The sequence below is a fragment of the Lagenorhynchus albirostris genome, chromosome 2, assembly GCF_949774975.1.
Source record: "Lagenorhynchus albirostris chromosome 2, mLagAlb1.1, whole genome shotgun sequence".
Taxonomy (NCBI): Eukaryota; Metazoa; Chordata; class Mammalia; order Artiodactyla; family Delphinidae; genus Lagenorhynchus; species Lagenorhynchus albirostris.
Genome location: NC_083096.1, coordinates 118,345,643 through 118,364,693, shown reverse-complemented (window position 1 = coordinate 118,364,693; position 19,051 = coordinate 118,345,643). Strand labels below are relative to the sequence as shown.

General features: G+C 34.6%; 1 protein-coding gene across 3 annotated transcripts in view; it reads left to right on the top strand.

Annotated features, from left to right (window-relative positions):
* Positions 1-18,726, top strand: part of DNAJB4 (DnaJ heat shock protein family (Hsp40) member B4) — a 41,756-nt gene extending 23,030 nt beyond the window's left edge. For 2 of the 3 annotated variants that reach the window (XM_060139705.1, XM_060139706.1), the window contains exons 2-4: positions 7,304-7,544; positions 14,828-15,396; positions 16,779-18,726. In XM_060139705.1, coding sequence (XP_059995688.1) covers positions 7,334-7,544; positions 14,828-15,396; positions 16,779-17,012 — 1,014 coding nt within the window. In that variant the 5' untranslated portion in view covers positions 7,304-7,333 and the 3' untranslated portion in view covers positions 17,013-18,726. Of the gene's footprint in view, positions 1-842; positions 1,397-7,303; positions 7,545-14,827; positions 15,397-16,778 lie in introns of all 3 variants that reach the window. The other variant, XM_060139707.1, reaches the window with a different exon arrangement.
* Positions 18,727-19,051: the final 325 nt, after the last annotated feature.

Below are 19,051 nucleotides of genomic sequence, written 5' to 3'. Positions count from 1 at the left end.
GATTTGCCTAAATTACCTACTAAATGGCAGAGCTGAGATTAGGAACCAAGCATTGAAATGCTTAAGTCTTTATTTATTATTTAACTTATACTTTAGACATTTGTAGCCCCTTTATGCTAGTCCACTAGTAGGAATTGAAGATTCAGTGATAAATAATAGTTTTCCCTAGGCATCTTTCAAGTAATATAGTACGATTGAGGTATATGAGGCAGCAACAGAAATCAAGGCTGGAGGGATTTTCTGACTCTCAAATCAAAGATATATATTTTAAAAATATAAACACAACTTTTTATCCATTTATTTTTAAATTGACAAATAGGCTTTATTTTTTCGATCAGTTTTATGATCACAGCACGATTGAGTGGAAGGTACAAAGATTTCCCATAAATCTCCTGCTTCTAAACATGCATAGCCCCCCCCCATTATCAACATCTCCCACTAGATGGAACTTATATTCATACATTATTATCACCCAGAGTCCGTAATTTACATTAGGTTTCACTCTTGGAGTTGTATATTCTATGGGTTTGGACAAATATATAATGACATTTGCCTACCATTCAGTATTATACTGAGTAGTTTCACTACCTTAAAATCCTCTGTACTCCACCTATTGATCCTTCCCTTTCCACTAACCCCTGGCAACCACTGATCTTTTTATTGTTTCCATAGTTTTGCCTTTGCAAAATGTTACATAGTATGTAGCCTTTTCAGACTGGCTTCTTTCACTTAGTAATATGCACTTATTTAAGTTTCCTCCATGTTTTTATATGGCTTGATAGCTCATTTCTTTTTATTTTCTTGTTTTTAAATTTATTATTTTTTTCTGCCTGCCAATGCAGGGGACACGGGTTCGAGCCCTGGTCTGGGAAGATCCCACGTGCCGCGGAGCAACTGGGCCCGTGAGCCACAATTACTGAGCCTGCGCGTGCGATGAAGAGTGGCCCCTTCTTGCCACAACTAGAGAAAGCCCTTGCACAGAAACGAAGACCCAACACAGCCATTAATTAATTAATTATTTTAAAAAATTATTATTTTTTAAACTCATTTCTGTTTAGTGCTGAATAGTGTTCCATTGCCTGAATGGGATTTTACCACAGTTTATCTATTCACCTACTGAAGGACATCTTGGTTGCTTCCAAGTTTTGGCAGTTATGAATAAAGCTGCTATAAACATTCATGTGCAGGTTTTTGTGTGGATATTGGTTTTCAACTCCTTTGTGTAAATACCAAGAAGCACGATTACCAGACCACATGATGGATGTATTTTTTGTAAGAAATCACCAAACTTTCTTCCAAAGTGGAAGACATTCCTGTCATCAATGAAAGAGAGTTCCTGTTGCTCTACGCCAGCATTTGGTATTGCCAGTGTTCTGGATTTTTGCCATTCTAGTAGGTGTGTTATGGTATCTTATTGTTTTAATATGCATTTCCCTGATGACATACATTGTGGAGCATCTTTTCCTATGTTTATTTGCCGTCTGTATATCTTCTTTGGTGAGGTGTCTGTTAAGGTCTAAAAAATGTTAACCCATTTTTTAACTGAGTTGTTTGTTTTCTTATTGTTGAGTTTTGGAGTTCTTTATGTATTTTGGATAACAGTCCTTTACCAGATATGTCTTTTGAAATATTTTCTTCCAGTCTGTGGCTTGCCTTTTCATTCTTTTGACAGTGTCTTTGTCAACAGAAAATTGTAATTTTAACGAAATCCAGCTTATGAATTCTTTCTTTCATGAATTGTTCCTTTGGTATCATATTTAAAAAACATTGCCAAACCCAAGGTCATCTAGATTTTTTCCTATGTTCTAGGAGTTTTATCATTTGCATTTTACGTTTACGTCTGTGATCCATTTTGAGTTAATTTTTGTGAAGGGTATAAAGTCTGTATCTAGAGTCATTTCTTTGCAAGTGGATGTCCAGTTGTTCAAACACTATTTTTTCTCTATTATATTGCCTTCAATCCTTTGTCAAAGATCAGTTAACTATACTTACATGAGTCTATTTCTGGGCTCCCTATTCTGTTTTATTGACCTTTTTGCCTTTCCTGATCTATTGTTCTTTCACCAATACCACACTGTCTTGGTATGGTATTTGAAATACACTGCATTTGAATACAATGGATGCTACCTATATGATGTCTTAATGATTCTAAATTTAACAGAGAGTCAAGATGAGTAAGTAGAAAATAACTGGAATATTTGGAAAAAGCCAATTCTTCTTAGTTGGATAGCTTTTCTGTGAGTGGATGTATATGCTTGTAAATAAGAGCATTTTGTTATACATATGGTATAGTAATCATTTTTCCAGGAAAAAATTCTTCTAGTTCATATGATGAAATCATTTTTATCATTACAGTAGCTAACACTTGCATGGACTGCACTATCCACATTTAAGTGCATCACACATTTATCTCATTTAATCCTCATAACAGCCCTGCAAAGTAGGTGTTAATGTTAATCCCATTGGACAGATAAGGAAACTGAGGCACAGAACGGTTAAGTCCAAGGCCACACAACTAGTAAGTGGTGTTGCCAGGATTCTAATACAGGCAGTCTGTCTCCAAAGTCTGTGCTTTTACCTACTACACTGTCAATATTCCCTGATAAACCTTAGCAGATTTTATAACCACTATTCAAATATCTCAAGCACTGTTAACAAGGTATAATAGAACCTCAGTTTGCTTATTCTTGGATAAGAAGTATCAGGGAATGGAAGTCATAATTTACTAATATTAATACTAAATGAGAAATTTCAGTTCTGAATGTACCGAGTTAACTAAATATTGACAGAAAAAGTTTTCAGCAGGAACAATGGTAAACTATTAGAAATCATTTGTATTCAAGTATTGCTGTGATGATCTAAATTTTAATAGTAATTTCTTCTGAGACTCTAGAAGGCTTACTGTCTTTCTCTGTACTAATTTTCTTGTAAACTGAGAAATGATTTGTGAATTGAAGAAATAAAACTTACTTTTTTATTGTCTGTGAATAAAGCCAAAGTAGAAGGTGAAGATTGTATCAGTTGAATGACTAGTTTTATACTTTAAGGGTTTTTTTTTTTTTTTTTTTTTTTTTTTTTTTTGCGGTACGCGGGCCTCTCCCGTTGCGGAGCACAGGCTCCGGACGTGCAGGCTCAGCAGCCATGGCTCACGGGCCCAGCCGCTCCGCGGCATGTGGGATCCTCCTGGACCGGGGCACGAACCCGCGTTCCCTACATCGGCAGGCAGACTCTCAACCACTGCGCCACCAAGGAAGCCCCAGGGGTTTTTTTTGTAGTTAAAATACTATTATCTTTAGCTCTCATTCTCTAAACATGTTTAATATTTAAACTGTGGTGATAAAATCAGAAAGGACACATACTTCTGTAAAAATAATTTCTCTGTACTTATTAAAGCATAATATCCCAAATAAGGACGTTTTATTAAAGTTATTAAAAATAAAATGTAATGTCATTAGAATATTTACTTAATTCTGGCCCTCGACTCCCTAAAAGAGAGTGATACACTTCCCTCAAATATATTATTAAGCACAAAAGTTTTGTTGCTATTAACTTTTATAAACAAAATAATAAACATACTTAAGTTTTATGATTTTATTGAAAAAATTAAAATCATTTCTTTAAAATACATTGTAACTTGTCTTTCAGTTAGAGATGAACCACGTCTACCCCAGCATGAGAACTTGACCTTGTAAACTATAAACATTAAAAAGAAGAATCTCACTCTTTGTAATTTTCTTTTAATAAAGGGAAGAGAATTGTGTTTTCATGGAATAATCTCATCAATGTTTGAGTAATAAAAATAAAAAAATACAAACACTAATTTCATATCCTTGTTAAAAATATAGCAGCCTTAAAGAAATTAAAGAAAAAAAAAAGGGTGTTCCTAACTCGTTAGTTTTTGTTCTCTTCAAATTTTCTGCCACACATACACATACCTATAAAATTAAATAAGCACTGATTTATGTGATTTTTAAACAGTGTTTCAAATAGACTTATGTAATTTTTTTGTTTCTATTTTTACTTTTAAAAGCACACTTATTAGATGAGCTTTGCTTACATCTCTGCTCCATTTTCCCTACAGGCTGCCATTACTCTTTGCTTTACACACTCTATTTTTGTCATGATAATTATTTACAGGGATGACAATTGCTCTTGCGCCCCCCCATCCCCCCCAAAACAACAACCCACATTCATCTCATCTCAAACAAACTTGGATGAAGAAGATTGAATGTAAAGTGATTGTGTAATGGATTTTCAACTTTTAAGTGTATGTAAGAGTAAAATATCTCTCAAGTACTATGTAGTATAATAATGACCACATTGATCCATTACCCTATTGCGTGTAATTGCAATGGGTATATTTGTATATATAATTTTTTCTTTGAATTATTTCCTAAGAAATTTCCAGGTATGATATTTACAGTGCTTCTAAAGTCATTTTAAATAACCATTCCCAAATGTTTGAAAGAATTATTTACACTGCTCATTTTACCAAAACCTAGCTAGATTATTTTACCAAAACCTAGCTAGATTATTTTACTATTTAAAGTCTTAAAATTATAATTTCTTCCTTATTAACTTGGAATTTCCAAGTTGAGGGGAATTCTTGCATTTCAACACTACTACTATAATCCTTTTGTGTGCTTATGATATTTGAAAAAAAAATATGAAAATCCTTTATCACTGTCCTCTATGTGTGAAGAGCCAGATTTCTTTCCATTTGTTAACATGTAATGCATTTTTCAGAAATGTGAAAGATCTAGCCTTTGGGTTCTGAAATCAGTTAATATGTCAAGTCCTGATAATATTTCTGGCTCTCTGAAAATGATTGAATCAGATAAGAATCTGTTTTTTTTTTAGTTCCCAGCATTACCCACCAGAACAATTCAGAATTTTCATATTACTATACCAGTGTTCTTTGGTAATAAATATTTAAAGGAACTCTCTTGGAAATTAATTCTAGAATAGATGATTTTTATTATATTTTTACTCTACTCTCAATGCTGATCATTGCGCTGGATTCCAACTTGCAATATGCTTTTTTAAAAAGCAGGAGTCTTAAGGTGACTTTGGATATTAGCATTTTTCCTTAAGTTTTCTGGATTTGAAAGTTTATCTTTTGACATTGACTATTCCTTGGTGGGACTAAAAAAAATTGCTGAATAGCTGACAAACCTCTGTAACCTGTAAGTAGGCTAGATAAATACTATACCTTTCTATACCAAGGTGTTTCTAGAGTTTTGAGAAATAGTAAATCCTAGCTGTCAAAATGCACAAAGAGGAACATTATGAAAGAATTGCTGAATCATTAATGTAAGGCTGATTGGTGTATAGAGTAGGTGTTCCCATATTTTTAAAGGTTAATATGTGATCACCACCCTTTCTTTATACTCTAAACATACAGGTACATTTACTTTTTCTCATAACTGTTCTGTTTTCTTTTAATTTTACAGACTTAAGATATTCAGTACAGTGCTCTGTACAATTCTTTTGACATTTTCTTATGTCACACTAACATTTAGCAGGGATTACCTAAAGTGGTATGATAGGAAGGTTTTGTTTTGTTTTGTTATTTATTTATTTATTTTTGGCTGTGCTGGGTCTTCGTTGCTGCGCTCAGGCTTTCTCTAGTTGTGGCAAGTGGGGCTACTCCTCATTGCGATGCACGGGTTTCTCACTGCGGTGGCTTCTCTTGTTGCAGAACACGGGCTCTAGGCACGCGGGCTTCAGTAGTTGTGGCATACGGGCTCAGTAGCTGTGGCTCGCGGGCTCTAGAGCGCAGGCTCAGTAGTTGTGGCACACAGGCTTAGCTGCTCTGCTGCATGTGGGGTTTTCCTGGACCAGGGCTCAAACCTGTGTCCCCTGCATTGGTAGGCAGGTTCTTAACCACTGCGCTGCGCCACCAGGGAAGCCCAGGAGGGTTTTTATTTTATTCTTTTTTCTTTCTGTGTTTTCCAAAATCTTCAGTTAGCATTTATATTTATAATTAGGGAAACTGTGGGGGTTTTTTTGTTTTGTTTTGTTTTGTTTTTTTGCGGTACGCGGGCCTCTCACTGTTGTGGCCTCTCCCGTTGCGGAGCACAGGCTCCGGACGCGCAGGCTCAGCGGCCATGGCTCACGGGTCCAGCCGCTCCGCGGCATGTGGGATCTTCCCGGACCGGGGCACGAACCCGTGTCCCCTGCATCGGCAGGCGGACTCTCAACCACTGCACCACCAGGGAAAACCGGGAAAGTGTGTTTTTAAAAGAAAAAATATCTCTCATATTATGCCTCATAAATAGCATATCCAGATTTTAAGCTGATCCAGTTAAAGTCTTAAAAGAAACATGAGTTTTTACTGTCTGTAACCTGATACTCTCTCCTATCATTCCTGAAGCAGGACAAAAATTCTTTAAATAGTGACCCTAGGAGTGGGGAGGACAGATCTCATTCTGTTTTAGTTGAAGTAACTAAAATCAGATATGAAGCTTTCAGAAGTTATTAGTTTGCCTGAACTATTAACTCTTGTATACTACAAAAAAAAAAAGAGTTAAAATCATCAGCTAAAGTCATATTTAAGTCCTTTACTGACTTTAAAACCTTGCTTTTGATATTTATGATATGTAGACTTTTACAATGCCAAATTCCTGGCATTTCTGATTGATAGACCCTAGGAATTTTGAAAATGCCACAAATTATTTGACAATTTTAATTTAAACAAACCATATTTTAGTATTGTATACCTTACATTTGAATAACTTGAAGTTGAAATTAATATACCTAAAATAAGTATTTTTATTTGTATAATAACTTTAACTTATTTTAATGGTAAGATACTTAATGGCTATAATGATTTTTTTGTTGCTTTTTTACCTAGAATGGAGTAAATAAATGTGTAGTTAGGACATTCTGTGCTGAAATATTGGTTTCTTAATCCACTTGGCCTCTTAAAAAGGACATAAAAATGGTAGAGCCAGAAGGAAAATGAATAGTTAATCGTGGAGGAGGAGAAAACCTAGCTCAATACTTTGACTAGAGGCAGCTGGGGAAGTGACGTCCTGTAGCATTTGCTGTTCTAGAAAGTACAGAGACACGTAGTGAAAATGGGAGGATCTAGAAGGAGGCCGTCTCCTGTGTAGTGTATATTTATCTGTAAGTGAGCTGTTGGGGAAGGAATTAAATACAGAGACACTGTCTGCGTGCTGCCTTAAGACAGCAAAGCTGAATTGCTGATTTGCTTTAACTTTTAAAATACCCAGCTTGGTTTATTTTTCTTAGAATCATTGTATTGCTAAGACTGGGGACGCTGTTTTCTTTCACAAAGGGAATCTAAGTTCATTTCAAGGCATTCGAAATGGGGAAAGACTATTATTGCATTTTGGGAATTGAAAAAGGAGCTTCAGATGAAGATATTAAAAAGGCTTACCGAAAACAAGCCCTCAGATTTCATCCGGACAAGAACAAATCTCCTCAGGCAGAGGAAAAATTTAAAGAGGTCGCAGAAGCTTATGAAGTATTGAGTGATCCTAAAAAGAGAGAAATATATGATCAGTTTGGGGAGGAAGGTAAGTATTCAGTGTACATCTTTCTGGTTCTCCAGCTCTGTCTCTCTTTTTTCTCTCTCAGCCTTCTGGTTATTAAATTAAATTCTCTGACATTTCAAAAGTAGAAAGACAAATAATGGATGAAAACAAGATTTCATCTCTGATCATATGAATGAATGTTATATAGCTATGAATGAAATGTATTTGTTTGCCTTTTTTTGGATTTTGACATTTTGTAATATGCATATTCTACCATTAGATTTATAATGTTAACATTATATTTGAAAAGAAACCTTAAATTCCCATACTCATTAAGAAATTGTGTCAAAAGTCTTATGCAACCTGTTTTGTTTTCTAAAGAATTTTCTGTCAGAACCAGTAAAGATTCTTTAGTCATTTAAAATCTTAAGATTGGCAGTTCAAATTCTGGGTAGTTTATATTTTATTCAAAAAACGAAAGAAGTTTTTATATTTTATTCAAAAAACAAAAGAAGTTTTTTGCCTTTCTTATGGCAAAGCTAGTTTAAATTAAACAGGACAGAATCGTCTCTCTGAGAAGCCGAAGGCCCAGGCATTTAGCTGTAGTTGTTTTTGGCATTCTGCCTGGAGAGGAAAGAATTTTCCTGATGTCATAAAATACCAGAACAAGTTTTTAGCTTAATTGTAAACAGTAATTGTGTGCCAAGAAAATGAGATCTCAGAAATATAATTTTTTGACCTAAAATGGCCACCTAGTTAGAACAATTATTGATTTACTTTAAGGTAACATTATTTCTTTTAAAATTTTACTATCTAGGTATAGAGGAAGGCATGATAACTTCCCTTTCCTCTCCCTGCCACACTTTTGTTTCTTGGATTGTGAGATCAGAAACTAGTTGAATACAGTAAATGGGAATAATTGAAGATTATCCTTTTATCATTCTGGATTTTAAAGTGTTTATCCATCATCTCCATATAATTGTAGCTATAAAGTAAGACTATTTTAAATCGCTAATTTAACAACAACACTTCAATTTCTACAGGTTCTGGGATTTTCAACGTTTTATATCAGGACTAAGTTGTTTTATTACTAATTTTTCTCCCCAGATGTTTTTTTTTAAATCATTGTAGTTATGAAAACTTTTTTCGGGTTTTTTGCTTCCTTTATTGCATTTAATGTTAAATTTTCCTAATTAGAAATATAGCCTAAAGTATAGTGAAGTAGCGACTGCTTATTTTGAGTTAAAACATTAAATTTAGATAAGCAGGGTGATTGTATAGAGGGTTTTTTGTTGTTTTTTGTTTTTGATCTGAGTTGCCCCAAATTGCAGTTTCTGCTGCCAGTTTTGGTGTGATGAGGACCTGCAGTGTCAGGTTCTTACAAAGTAAATATTGAAAAAAGCAAATAGTGGGCAGTTCAATCCTGTTGGTTCCTTATGGCCATACTACTCAAAATACTATGATTTGGTTCTTCTCAAAACCTAAGCAGGATTCTGAGATACTACTAACCATATACTACTCTTTCTGAAGAAGTTATTTTGTAATTTTGTAAAGAAATCTACAAACATGGAGTAACACAATAAATTCCCATGAAAAAGCAAATATCCACTGATTTAATCCCCATCTCACAAATAGCTCAAATCTCTCTATAACTAAACCATAAGATTCAGTGTTTACTAAGGATATTTGCAGAATTTTCAAGTCACCAAATGATACATTTTTCTTGGCTTAATATTACCTCTTAATAGTGTTTTTCTTGGGTGATATTTCTCCAGTTTGATTTTTACTGAGCATCACCAGTGAGTGAATTTAAAAAAGACTAAAACAGGATCATGTGTGTACCCCAAATCTTTTTTTGTTCTTGACTCAGGTAATTGATGTAAGCAATAGAGGTAATAGGGAAGAATAAGTTTTTTAAAGCATTGAAATATATTATTCAGAAATATCATTCTCTAGTTATGTTACTTTAAAATACAGTTAAATGAAAGTTATTCGATTATGTTTTAGAAATTATCTTCCTTTACAGAAAAGCATTATATTTACTTATCCTTTATTTAAAATACCTCGTTACGTATACTGTTAAAATGTGGGAAAATACTTTTTGTCTTTGCCTGTCATTGATCTGTTTGTGCCTGCAGGCCTGGTTCCATAGCCCTATGTGTTTCTCTAGAAGTAACATAACAATAATTTTAGGACTGTGGGGCCATTACTAATTTACCTGATATACTTTTTTCCCCCAATTATTGCATTCTTTTGCAAGGCCTGAGACTGTGGAAATAAGGAACCGTGAACTGAGAATTGTATGAGTTGAACATGCTAATTTATATATTTAGGACCTACCAGAACCAGTGATCCCAGTATATTTGTGTTTTGAAAATCTCTAATATCCACAATTTTATTTTTTTTATATCTACTTGGTTGTGTTTTTTTTTTTTTTAATTCATTTATTTGGTTGCGTTGGATCTTTGTTGCTGCTCGCGGGCTTTCTCTAGTTGCAGAGAGCAGGGGCTCCTCTTTGTTGCGGTGCTCAGGCTTCTCACTGCGGTGCCTTCTCTTGTTGCGGAGCACCAGCTCTAGGCGTGCGGGCTTCAGTAGTTGCGGCGCACAGGCTCAGTGGTTGTGGCTCTTGGGCTCCAGAGCTCAGGCTCAGTATTTGTGGCGCACGGGCTTAGTTGCTCTGCAGCATGTGGGATATTCCCGGACCAGGGATTGAACACGTGTCCCCTGCATTGGCAGGCGGACTCCTAACCAGTGAGCCACCAGGGAAGCCCCTCTAATATCCACAATTTTAAATTCTGAGTTTTTTAAAGGTTGAATAAAAATAGAGATGTTTTGAAAGTATCATATGACCCAGCATCTCCACTCCTAGGAATCTGTAAAAGAGAAATGAAAATATAGGTCCATAGAAAGACATGTACGTGAGTGTTCACAGCAGCACCATTTGTGATGGCCCCAAATGAAAAAATCCGAAAGTATCATCTTTTAGTGAATGGATAAAGTGTGTTGTATATGTATACACACACACACACACAAATACTACTTAGCAATTAAAAGAACTGATTTAATAAAACATGTTACTAAATGGAATAACCTCATGAACTATGCTAAAAAAGTCAGATGTAAATGACTACATATTCTGTTACTCCATTTATATGAAATGCATGGATAAGGCAGATTTATAGAGAAAGATAGCAGATCAGTGGTTGCCTAGGGCTAGAGGTGGGAGCAGGGATTAACTACAAATAGAAATGAAAGAACTCTTTAGGTTGATGGAAATGTTTTATAACTGGATTGTAGTGATGGTTGCACAATTCTACAACTTCATTAAAACTGTATATTTACAATGGGTTAATTTTATTGTATGTAATAAATAAAACTATTTTTCCATATAGAGACGTTTCTCCATAGTTGAATCATTTGAAACAAAAAACAGAACTACAGAAATTGAAAATTGGATTTTGATCCAGTCTCTCCCCTAAAGTTTTAGGTTTAGTTCTGAATTGTTCCGTGATGTCAACAGAAGTTTATATTAAAAGACTTAAAAAAAAAAAAAAGATTTTCAATAACACATTTTCATAGTAGTCTAGTTTTCTAACATTTCTTTTTCCTTATGCCTTCTTTTTTTATTGTTTATGTTTTACTCAATAACTTAAATACTGAAAGTTAGTATTTATATGATCAAATTTGTGTTTAGTATATTAATCTTTATACTAGCTTGCAGCTTCTGTTCTTCATATAATCAACTGAATTTATTTACTATATATTTTTTTAAATGAGTATTTACTCATTTTTTGTATTTTTATGAATCAAAGCTGTCTAAAGAATTTCATTATGCTAGTTAACTCTGTATTTTTTATAAATCTGGGTTCTTACATATTAGATCTCCTTAAAGAAAGTTTTTAAAGTCCTATAATTTTTTTTCTTTGAAATCCTAATTCTTCTCCAATGCTGCTGCTTTTGATAAACTTTTAATCAACTAACTAACGGATATCATTGTTATGGATAGTATCCCAGACACATAATTGTTTCTGGATTGCAAATTGGTTGATTGGTTGTTTTTTAAATAATAGCTGTCGGTACAGCATACGTAAATGTTGACTCTGGGGTGCATTTCTTGCTCACACGAGTGATGATGATGTCTAGAAAAAATTTTGGATAGCAGAGGGAATCTAGCTGAATATTAAAATTTTCCATGAGCAGTCAGAATGTATGTAGTGAAGAGTTGACTCTGTAGTTGATGACAGGCTTGTTCCAATTCAAGTGCCGGGCAATGCAAGTGATACTTGCATAATAATTCATGTTGTATTGGTGTGAATTTTGGTAGGATTTTTCTCAGTCATAGAGGATACGTAGTTGACTGTTTAGTGTCAAAGCTGCATTGTTAGCTGTTAGCTTTGATAAACGTCACTTCAGACAGTGTGTGAATCTTCTCAGGGACTCTGTAATCCTGATTGAGTTACCATTTTTGGCAGAGGAAGGAAGGGCTTTTAGAGAAAAGCCAAACCCATGATGTAATAACTTAAAATGTTGTTCTTTCTCTTCATGAATCCATTATAGGTCCAAAACATTTAGATTTTGTCTTGTAGAGGGTTAGACTGGGCAGGCTAATTCACTCAATTTACTTTATTAACTCTGTTAAATTATTATACTCTATTTGTGGGATGAAAGATGAAGTGATTGAAATAATTTAGCATTGGTTTAATCACATTGGTAATGACCTTGAGTTATATGATATATATATATATATATATATATCATTAAAAAAATCTGCCACTAGCTTTTTTTAACATTTGGAGTTATAACTATACCACTAAAATTTATAAAAAGAAGTTTTGGATGAGCTGTGTGTTAAAAGTTCTTGTCCTGCTTGTACTTGTCATTCTGATTCTACAAGGCATATCCCTGAGTGCTATTTGGATATATCATCCAATACATATATTGACAATTTTCAAATTGTTAGATTTCTTTTTGTGTCTCCAGATTTCTGTTCACGGATGAAGGTAAAAATTTAAACATCATCTGACACTGTTGGATGAAGTAGAGTACATGTATACCTTTTAGTGGAAGTTGCCAAATAGAATAAGACACGTAAAACTCTGTGAAATCATGCTGAGTGACTTCAGTAGAATTTTTTATTATTAAATTTCTCATATATGTGTATGTGTGATTATACTTTATATTGTTTTTGCTTCTGCCTTTTCTCAAATATCTTGACACTCAAAATACATTTTAAAGTTTATTTTTGGAGGCTTTAAGAATTAGTTCATTCCCTTTATTCAATAAACATGAGCGGGGCTTCCCTGGTGGCGCAGTGGTTGAGAGTCTGCCTGCCAATGTGGGGGGCACGGGTTCGAGCCCTGGTCTGCGAGGATCCCACATGCCGTGGAGCAACTGGGCCCGTGAGCCACAACTACTGAGCCTGCGCATCTGGAGCCTGTGCTCCACAACAAGAGAGGCCGCGATAGTGAGAGGCCCGCGCACCCGATGAAGAGTGGCCCCCATTTGCTGCAACTAGAGAAAGCCCTCACACAGAAACAAAGACCCAACACAGCCAAATATAAATAAATAAATTTAAATAAATAAATAAACATGAGCGCCTGTCATTTTCAGGCCTGTATGCATGAGCAATGCAAAAATGAATAAAATGTATTTCTTGCCCTCAAATTGGTCACTGCTTAAATATATTGGAATCACTTAAATTCTCTTGAATTTTTCTTTACAGTTTCATAATTTTTATATTCTTTTCCTGCTTGTTTCCTTGGTCAGGAATGCCCATAAGGCTCATTCAGAAACTTTGCTGATACTGTAATGATATAAATCCTTGTCAGTATTGATCCCTTAAAAGATCACTATACTGTTGTTCTGTGGGTTTCAGTAGAATCTTCCTTCAGTATGTAGTAGAAAATGCTACTTCAAATATGTAATCTCTTGTGAGCTACTTATTACTTAGTTGAGCTTAAAAAAGAGGATCAAAGGGTCACTATCTTGGGGTCTGAAGCAGGTTGTCCATAATAGACAGAAATAACCAGCCCAAAGGCCTTACATGTCAAAAGAGTTCACAGCTCATGATTTCAGTCTTTTCACATGCTGTTGAAATTAATGCTATCACATGGTATGCCTAGATAAAGAATTTCGTTATCTAGGATAGGATAACAATTTTAGTGTCTAAAATTTTTTTTCATAGGGTTTTCTGTTATTAGAATTTTTTCCCTTTCTGCCACAAATGAGTTCTATTTAATTCTTAAACAGTGAAAGGTGATCTGAAATACAGATAGTTAGTATAAATATGGTATTTTATATTATTGATTTGTGCTGACTGATTATAATGGTACTCAAAGATTTAGGTTACGTATTTTTGCATTGATTACTGAAGACCTTTCAATTGACATCTTTTATTTTTTATTATTATTATTTTTCTATTTTATTGAAGTATAGTTGATTTACAATGTTGTGTTAATTTCTGCTATACAGCAAAGTAATTCAGTTATATATATATATATATATATTCTTTTTTATATTCTTTTCCATTATGGCTTATCACAGGATATTGAATACAGTTCCCTGTGCTATACAGTAGGACCTGGTTGTTTATCCATCCTATATATACTAGTTTGCATCTGCTAATCCCGAATTCCCAATTCTTCCCTCCCCCACCCCTTGAATGACATCTTTTAAAAACTTACATTTATATACTTTAGGTTATCAAACCAGTAGCTTATGAGATAAGAGGTTCCCGATTTTTATTTATTTTCTTTTTACCTGTGGAACAAAGACTCAGGAATAATTTATCATTAAAGATGGGGTTTGGGGCTTCCCTGGTGGCGCAGCGGTTAAGAATCCGCCTGCCAGTGCAGGGGACACGGCTTCGAGCCCTGGTTCGGGAGGGTCCCACATGCTGCGGAGCAACTAAGCCCGTGCGCCAGAACTACTGAGTCTGCGCTCTGGAGTCCATGCTCCGCAACAAGAGGAGCCACCGCAATGAAAAATAGCCCCTGCTCTCCGCAACTAGAGAGGGCCCACCTTCAGCAACAAAGACCCAACGCAGCCAAAAATAAATAAAATGAAGTTTTTTAAAAAAACAAACAAACCAGTTTAAAAAAAAAAAGATGGGGTTTGGAAGAAGAATTTGAAAGATAAAAATTTAACTTAGGGTGGAATGATTGGAAGTTATGTAGCTGTTCTGTATTCAGTTATAATGGCATTTCTGGTCAATATTAATAAATAGCAACCTAAGTTAGCCAAAGTTTATTAGTAATACAGTTGTTGAAAGTTTAACTTTCAAGAGTTGTAAGCATTTTTCTAATCATGCTTATCTCTTCATTTAGGGTTGAAAGGAGGGGCAGGAGGTACTGATGGACAAGGAGGTACCTTCCGGTACACCTTTCATGGCGATCCTCATGCCACATTTGCAGCATTTTTCGGAGGTTCCAACCCCTTTGAAATTTTCTTTGGAAGACGGATGGGTGGTGGTAGAGATTCTGATGAAATGGAAGTAGATGGAGATCCTTTTAGCGCCTTTGGATTCAGCATGAATGGATATCCAAGAGACAGGAATTCTGTGGGACCATCCCGCCTCAAACAAGATCCTCCAGTTATTCATGAACTTAGAGTATCACTTGAAGAAATATATAGTGGTTGTACCAAACGGATGAAGATTTCTCGAAAAAGGTTAAACCCTGATGGAAGGAGTTATCGAACTGAGGACAAAATTCTTACCATCGAGATAAAAAAAGGGTGGAAAGAAGGTACCAAAATTACTTTTCCAAGGGAAGGAGATGAAACACCAACTAGTATTCCAGCAGACATTGTTTTTGTCATTAAAGATAAAGATCACCCCAAATTCAAAAGGGATGGATCAAATATAATTTATACTGCTAGAATTAGTTTACGAGAGGTAAGTTGGTAGGACATAGGATTCTGAAACCAAACAGAATTATGCATGTGATCTTAGGGCATTTATCTAAATAATAGCTAACATTAATTTTATGTTTACTACACAATATTTTTAAAATTATCATAAGAACCTTCTGAGGTAGTACCACTATTATACCTCATTTATGGATAAGATTATACTTTCTAAGTTTAGTTATTTATACTAACAATTTAAATCACAATTTTAAGTGAATTATATACTATGAGGCCTAGTCTGGATTAACTCTACTCTGTTTTTTACAAGTATGGTTTATGAGATCTGTACTGTAATCTCATCACCTTAGTCCATGTATAGAATTTTTCCAAAATTGTTAACTTGGGTTAATAATTATATAACAAAAAAAGTATTAAAAGACAAAATATTTTATGAGGGTACTGCTTTAATACATTAGTTCGTATTTGTTCTATTTTTAGGCACTCTTTCTCAAATTGGATTGTAATCCTGCAAATAAGGCCATATCAGTTCCCTGCTTAAAATTCTTAAATGACTCCACATAGCATCTACCATAATGTCTAAACTCTTTATCTTAAAATAAAAGGTTGTTTTTAATCTGATTTCTAACCCTCAATGTATATGCATTTCCCTAAGTTTGATGTATTATTATCTCATATACCTCTGTGTCATTGTCTGAGCTGTACTCTGTGGAACACTGCTGTTCCTCACTCTACCTCAACACCTGCTACTGGTCCAATGCTTACCCCAAACTTACCCCCTGAAGCTAAGGGGGTAGGTTGGGTGCCCTTTCTCTCACAAAAGACTTCTGCACATACTTCTGTGCCAACTTTGTACTGTATTATAATTACTAGTTTGCTTCTGAATTCTTTGTGCGTTCCTTGAGGTGGGGTCTGTGTGCATGGTCCCTATGTGCTCAGGCTCTAACAGGAATATATGGCATATAGTAGGTACTCAGTAAATATTTATTGACTAAAACATTAAGTATGTTTCTTGTGCTAACATTTTCCCTCTAGAGAAGTTTGTAGTTGCTCCTATCTTATTCTTTCTAGTCCTGAATTTCTCCCTCTTCTCTTCTCCCATTCCATCCCTGCATCTTGAATGTTGTAATAGCAGCCTCAGACAATCCATTTCATTCCAGGGCAATGTGAAAGACATTCTTTCCTCTGTTTTTCCTTTTCTTTTCCTTCCCCTTTTCCTTTCCTTCTTTTGTAAAATGTCTGATTATATGTGTCCTGAAGGGACTTTCTAATGTGGAAAAAGTCTTATAATTATTGATATTCTTTTGGAGGTTAAAAATTTGCTTAGAGGTATCGTCCTTTACAGCTGGTAATATTTTTGATTAGACTTTTACGTTTTGAAATTTGTTAATTTTATTTGGTCCATTTTAGGCATTGTGTGGCTGCTCATTTAATGTGCCAACAATGGATGGAAGAACCATACCTATGACAATAAATGATATTGTGAAACCTGGAATGAGGCGAAGAATTATCGGATATGGGCTACCGTTTCCAAAAAATCCTGAGCAACGTGGTGACCTTCTAATAGAATTTGAGGTGTCCTTCCCAGATACTATATCCTCATCATCCAAAGAAGTACTTAGGAAACATCTTCCTGCCTCATAGAATGAAAAACTTTGTTACCCATATTTTGATAAGGCACTGAAAATATAAAAGAACTGGCCATTTACTGATGTAGATGTGAATTCTGTATAAAGACATGTAAATTATTTCGAGGGTTCATTAAATTGCATGAATAGACGGGTCAAATAAAAAGGCAAAAGGGATTTTTACAGTTAGAGAAGAAGAGAAAACCATTCACTGTATTTTATTTCATTTCTCCCAAATCAGAAAATTTTAGTATTTTGCTTACATATAAAACTTGTTTCTGTGGAGTTAGTAGATATATTTCTAATAAAGTACTAGGATATCCAAGTACTTTATTTCTTATATCTTTACATTATCAGTATGATAGGTTCTCATTTATGATGGAAATTTAAATTCTTAACAAAACTATACATGTGATAGGTATTTCTAGAAAGTAAAAACCCAAGTCACTTGGAAATCTAGTCTAGTTAACTAGATTAAAGTCACCATATGAAATGCTGCTATAGGGCTGGTACCCATAAAAGAATATCCTAATACATATGTTTCACCATTTTGATTTTTAAAGTATGTTGTAGCATTTCTTAATAACATAGTTGTAATGTTCTTAAGGCAGACATTTTCTTCATAAAAAGGATATTAATGGCAATTTATCTCCTGTGGAAATCCCAATTGGCCTGAATTACTGATATTTTAGAAATAGGTTGTTTTTAAAATGCCATATATAATTTTATGCAAGTTGACTATATATCTTGGACTTAATAAATTATAGGTACATTTTATTGTCCACTAGTTAAAAATAATTTGTTTGATAATAAATGTGTTTTTAGAGGAAATATTGCTACTTGGAATTAATTTTCCAATTACACAGCCTTCTATAACTTACTCATAATATGCTATATGTACCATATGCAATTTCCCTAAAAAGAATAAACTACCACTATGGTGTTAAACCAAAATATGGGGAAAATAAACACTAACTGCTGCTTATGAATGATGTTGCTACTACTTGTTATGCATATAAATATTTTACTTTTTCATATGTATAGATTGCATTCTTAGGTGTTTTAATTTTTTAAATATATTTACGTTTAAAAACTTATTCTGGGGCTTCCCTGGTAGCACAGTGGTTGAGAGTCCGCCTGCCAATGCAGGGGACATGGGTTCTTGCCCTGGTCCGGGAAGATCCCACATGCCGCGGAGCGGCTGGGCCCGTGAGCCATGGCCGCTGAGCCTGCGCTCCGCAGCGGGAGAGGCCACAACAGTGAGAGGCCCATGTACCGCAAAAAAAAAAAAAAAAAAAGTTACTCTGTTTTCTGTTTTATAGCTATAGTGAGAATGATATTTTGAACCAATGTTTTTGGTTCAAAAGTGATTTTCAGGATGATTGGTATACAAGGTATATTGAGCCCTGTCACCTTTCAGCAGAATATTGTCTTCTTTTAGAAATTCAACACATAGGTTTTAATCACCACATGCTTTACCACTTTATTGAGATATAATTTCACCTGCTAAAAAGTTTACCCTTTTAAAGTGTACAATCCAGTGGTTTTAGTATATTCACAGAGTTGTGCAACCACTTTCTAATTCCAGAACATTTTTATCACCCCAGAAAGAAACTGAATAACCATTAGCACTCACTTCGCATTCCTCCAGCCCCTGGCAAACACTAATCTACTTTCTGTCCCTATGGATTTATCTATTCTGGACATTTCCTATAAATGGCATCAAACAATGTTTGGCTCTTTTTTTTTTTTTTGGCTTCTTTCACTTAGCATAATGTTTTCAGGGTACATCCATGTTGCATCATGTATCAGTACTTTGTTCTTTCTTTATGGCAGAATAATATTCCATTGTATGATATACCACCTTCTGTTTATCCATTCATTAGTTGATGGGCATTTAGGTTATTTCCACTTTTTGGCTATTATGAATAATGCCACTATGAACATTTTTGTACAAGTTTTTGTGTACATCATTTTTCAATTCTCTTGGGTATATATATACCTAAGAGTAAAATTGTTGGGAATAACCATATACTTTAGTTGCAAGTGGAAAAT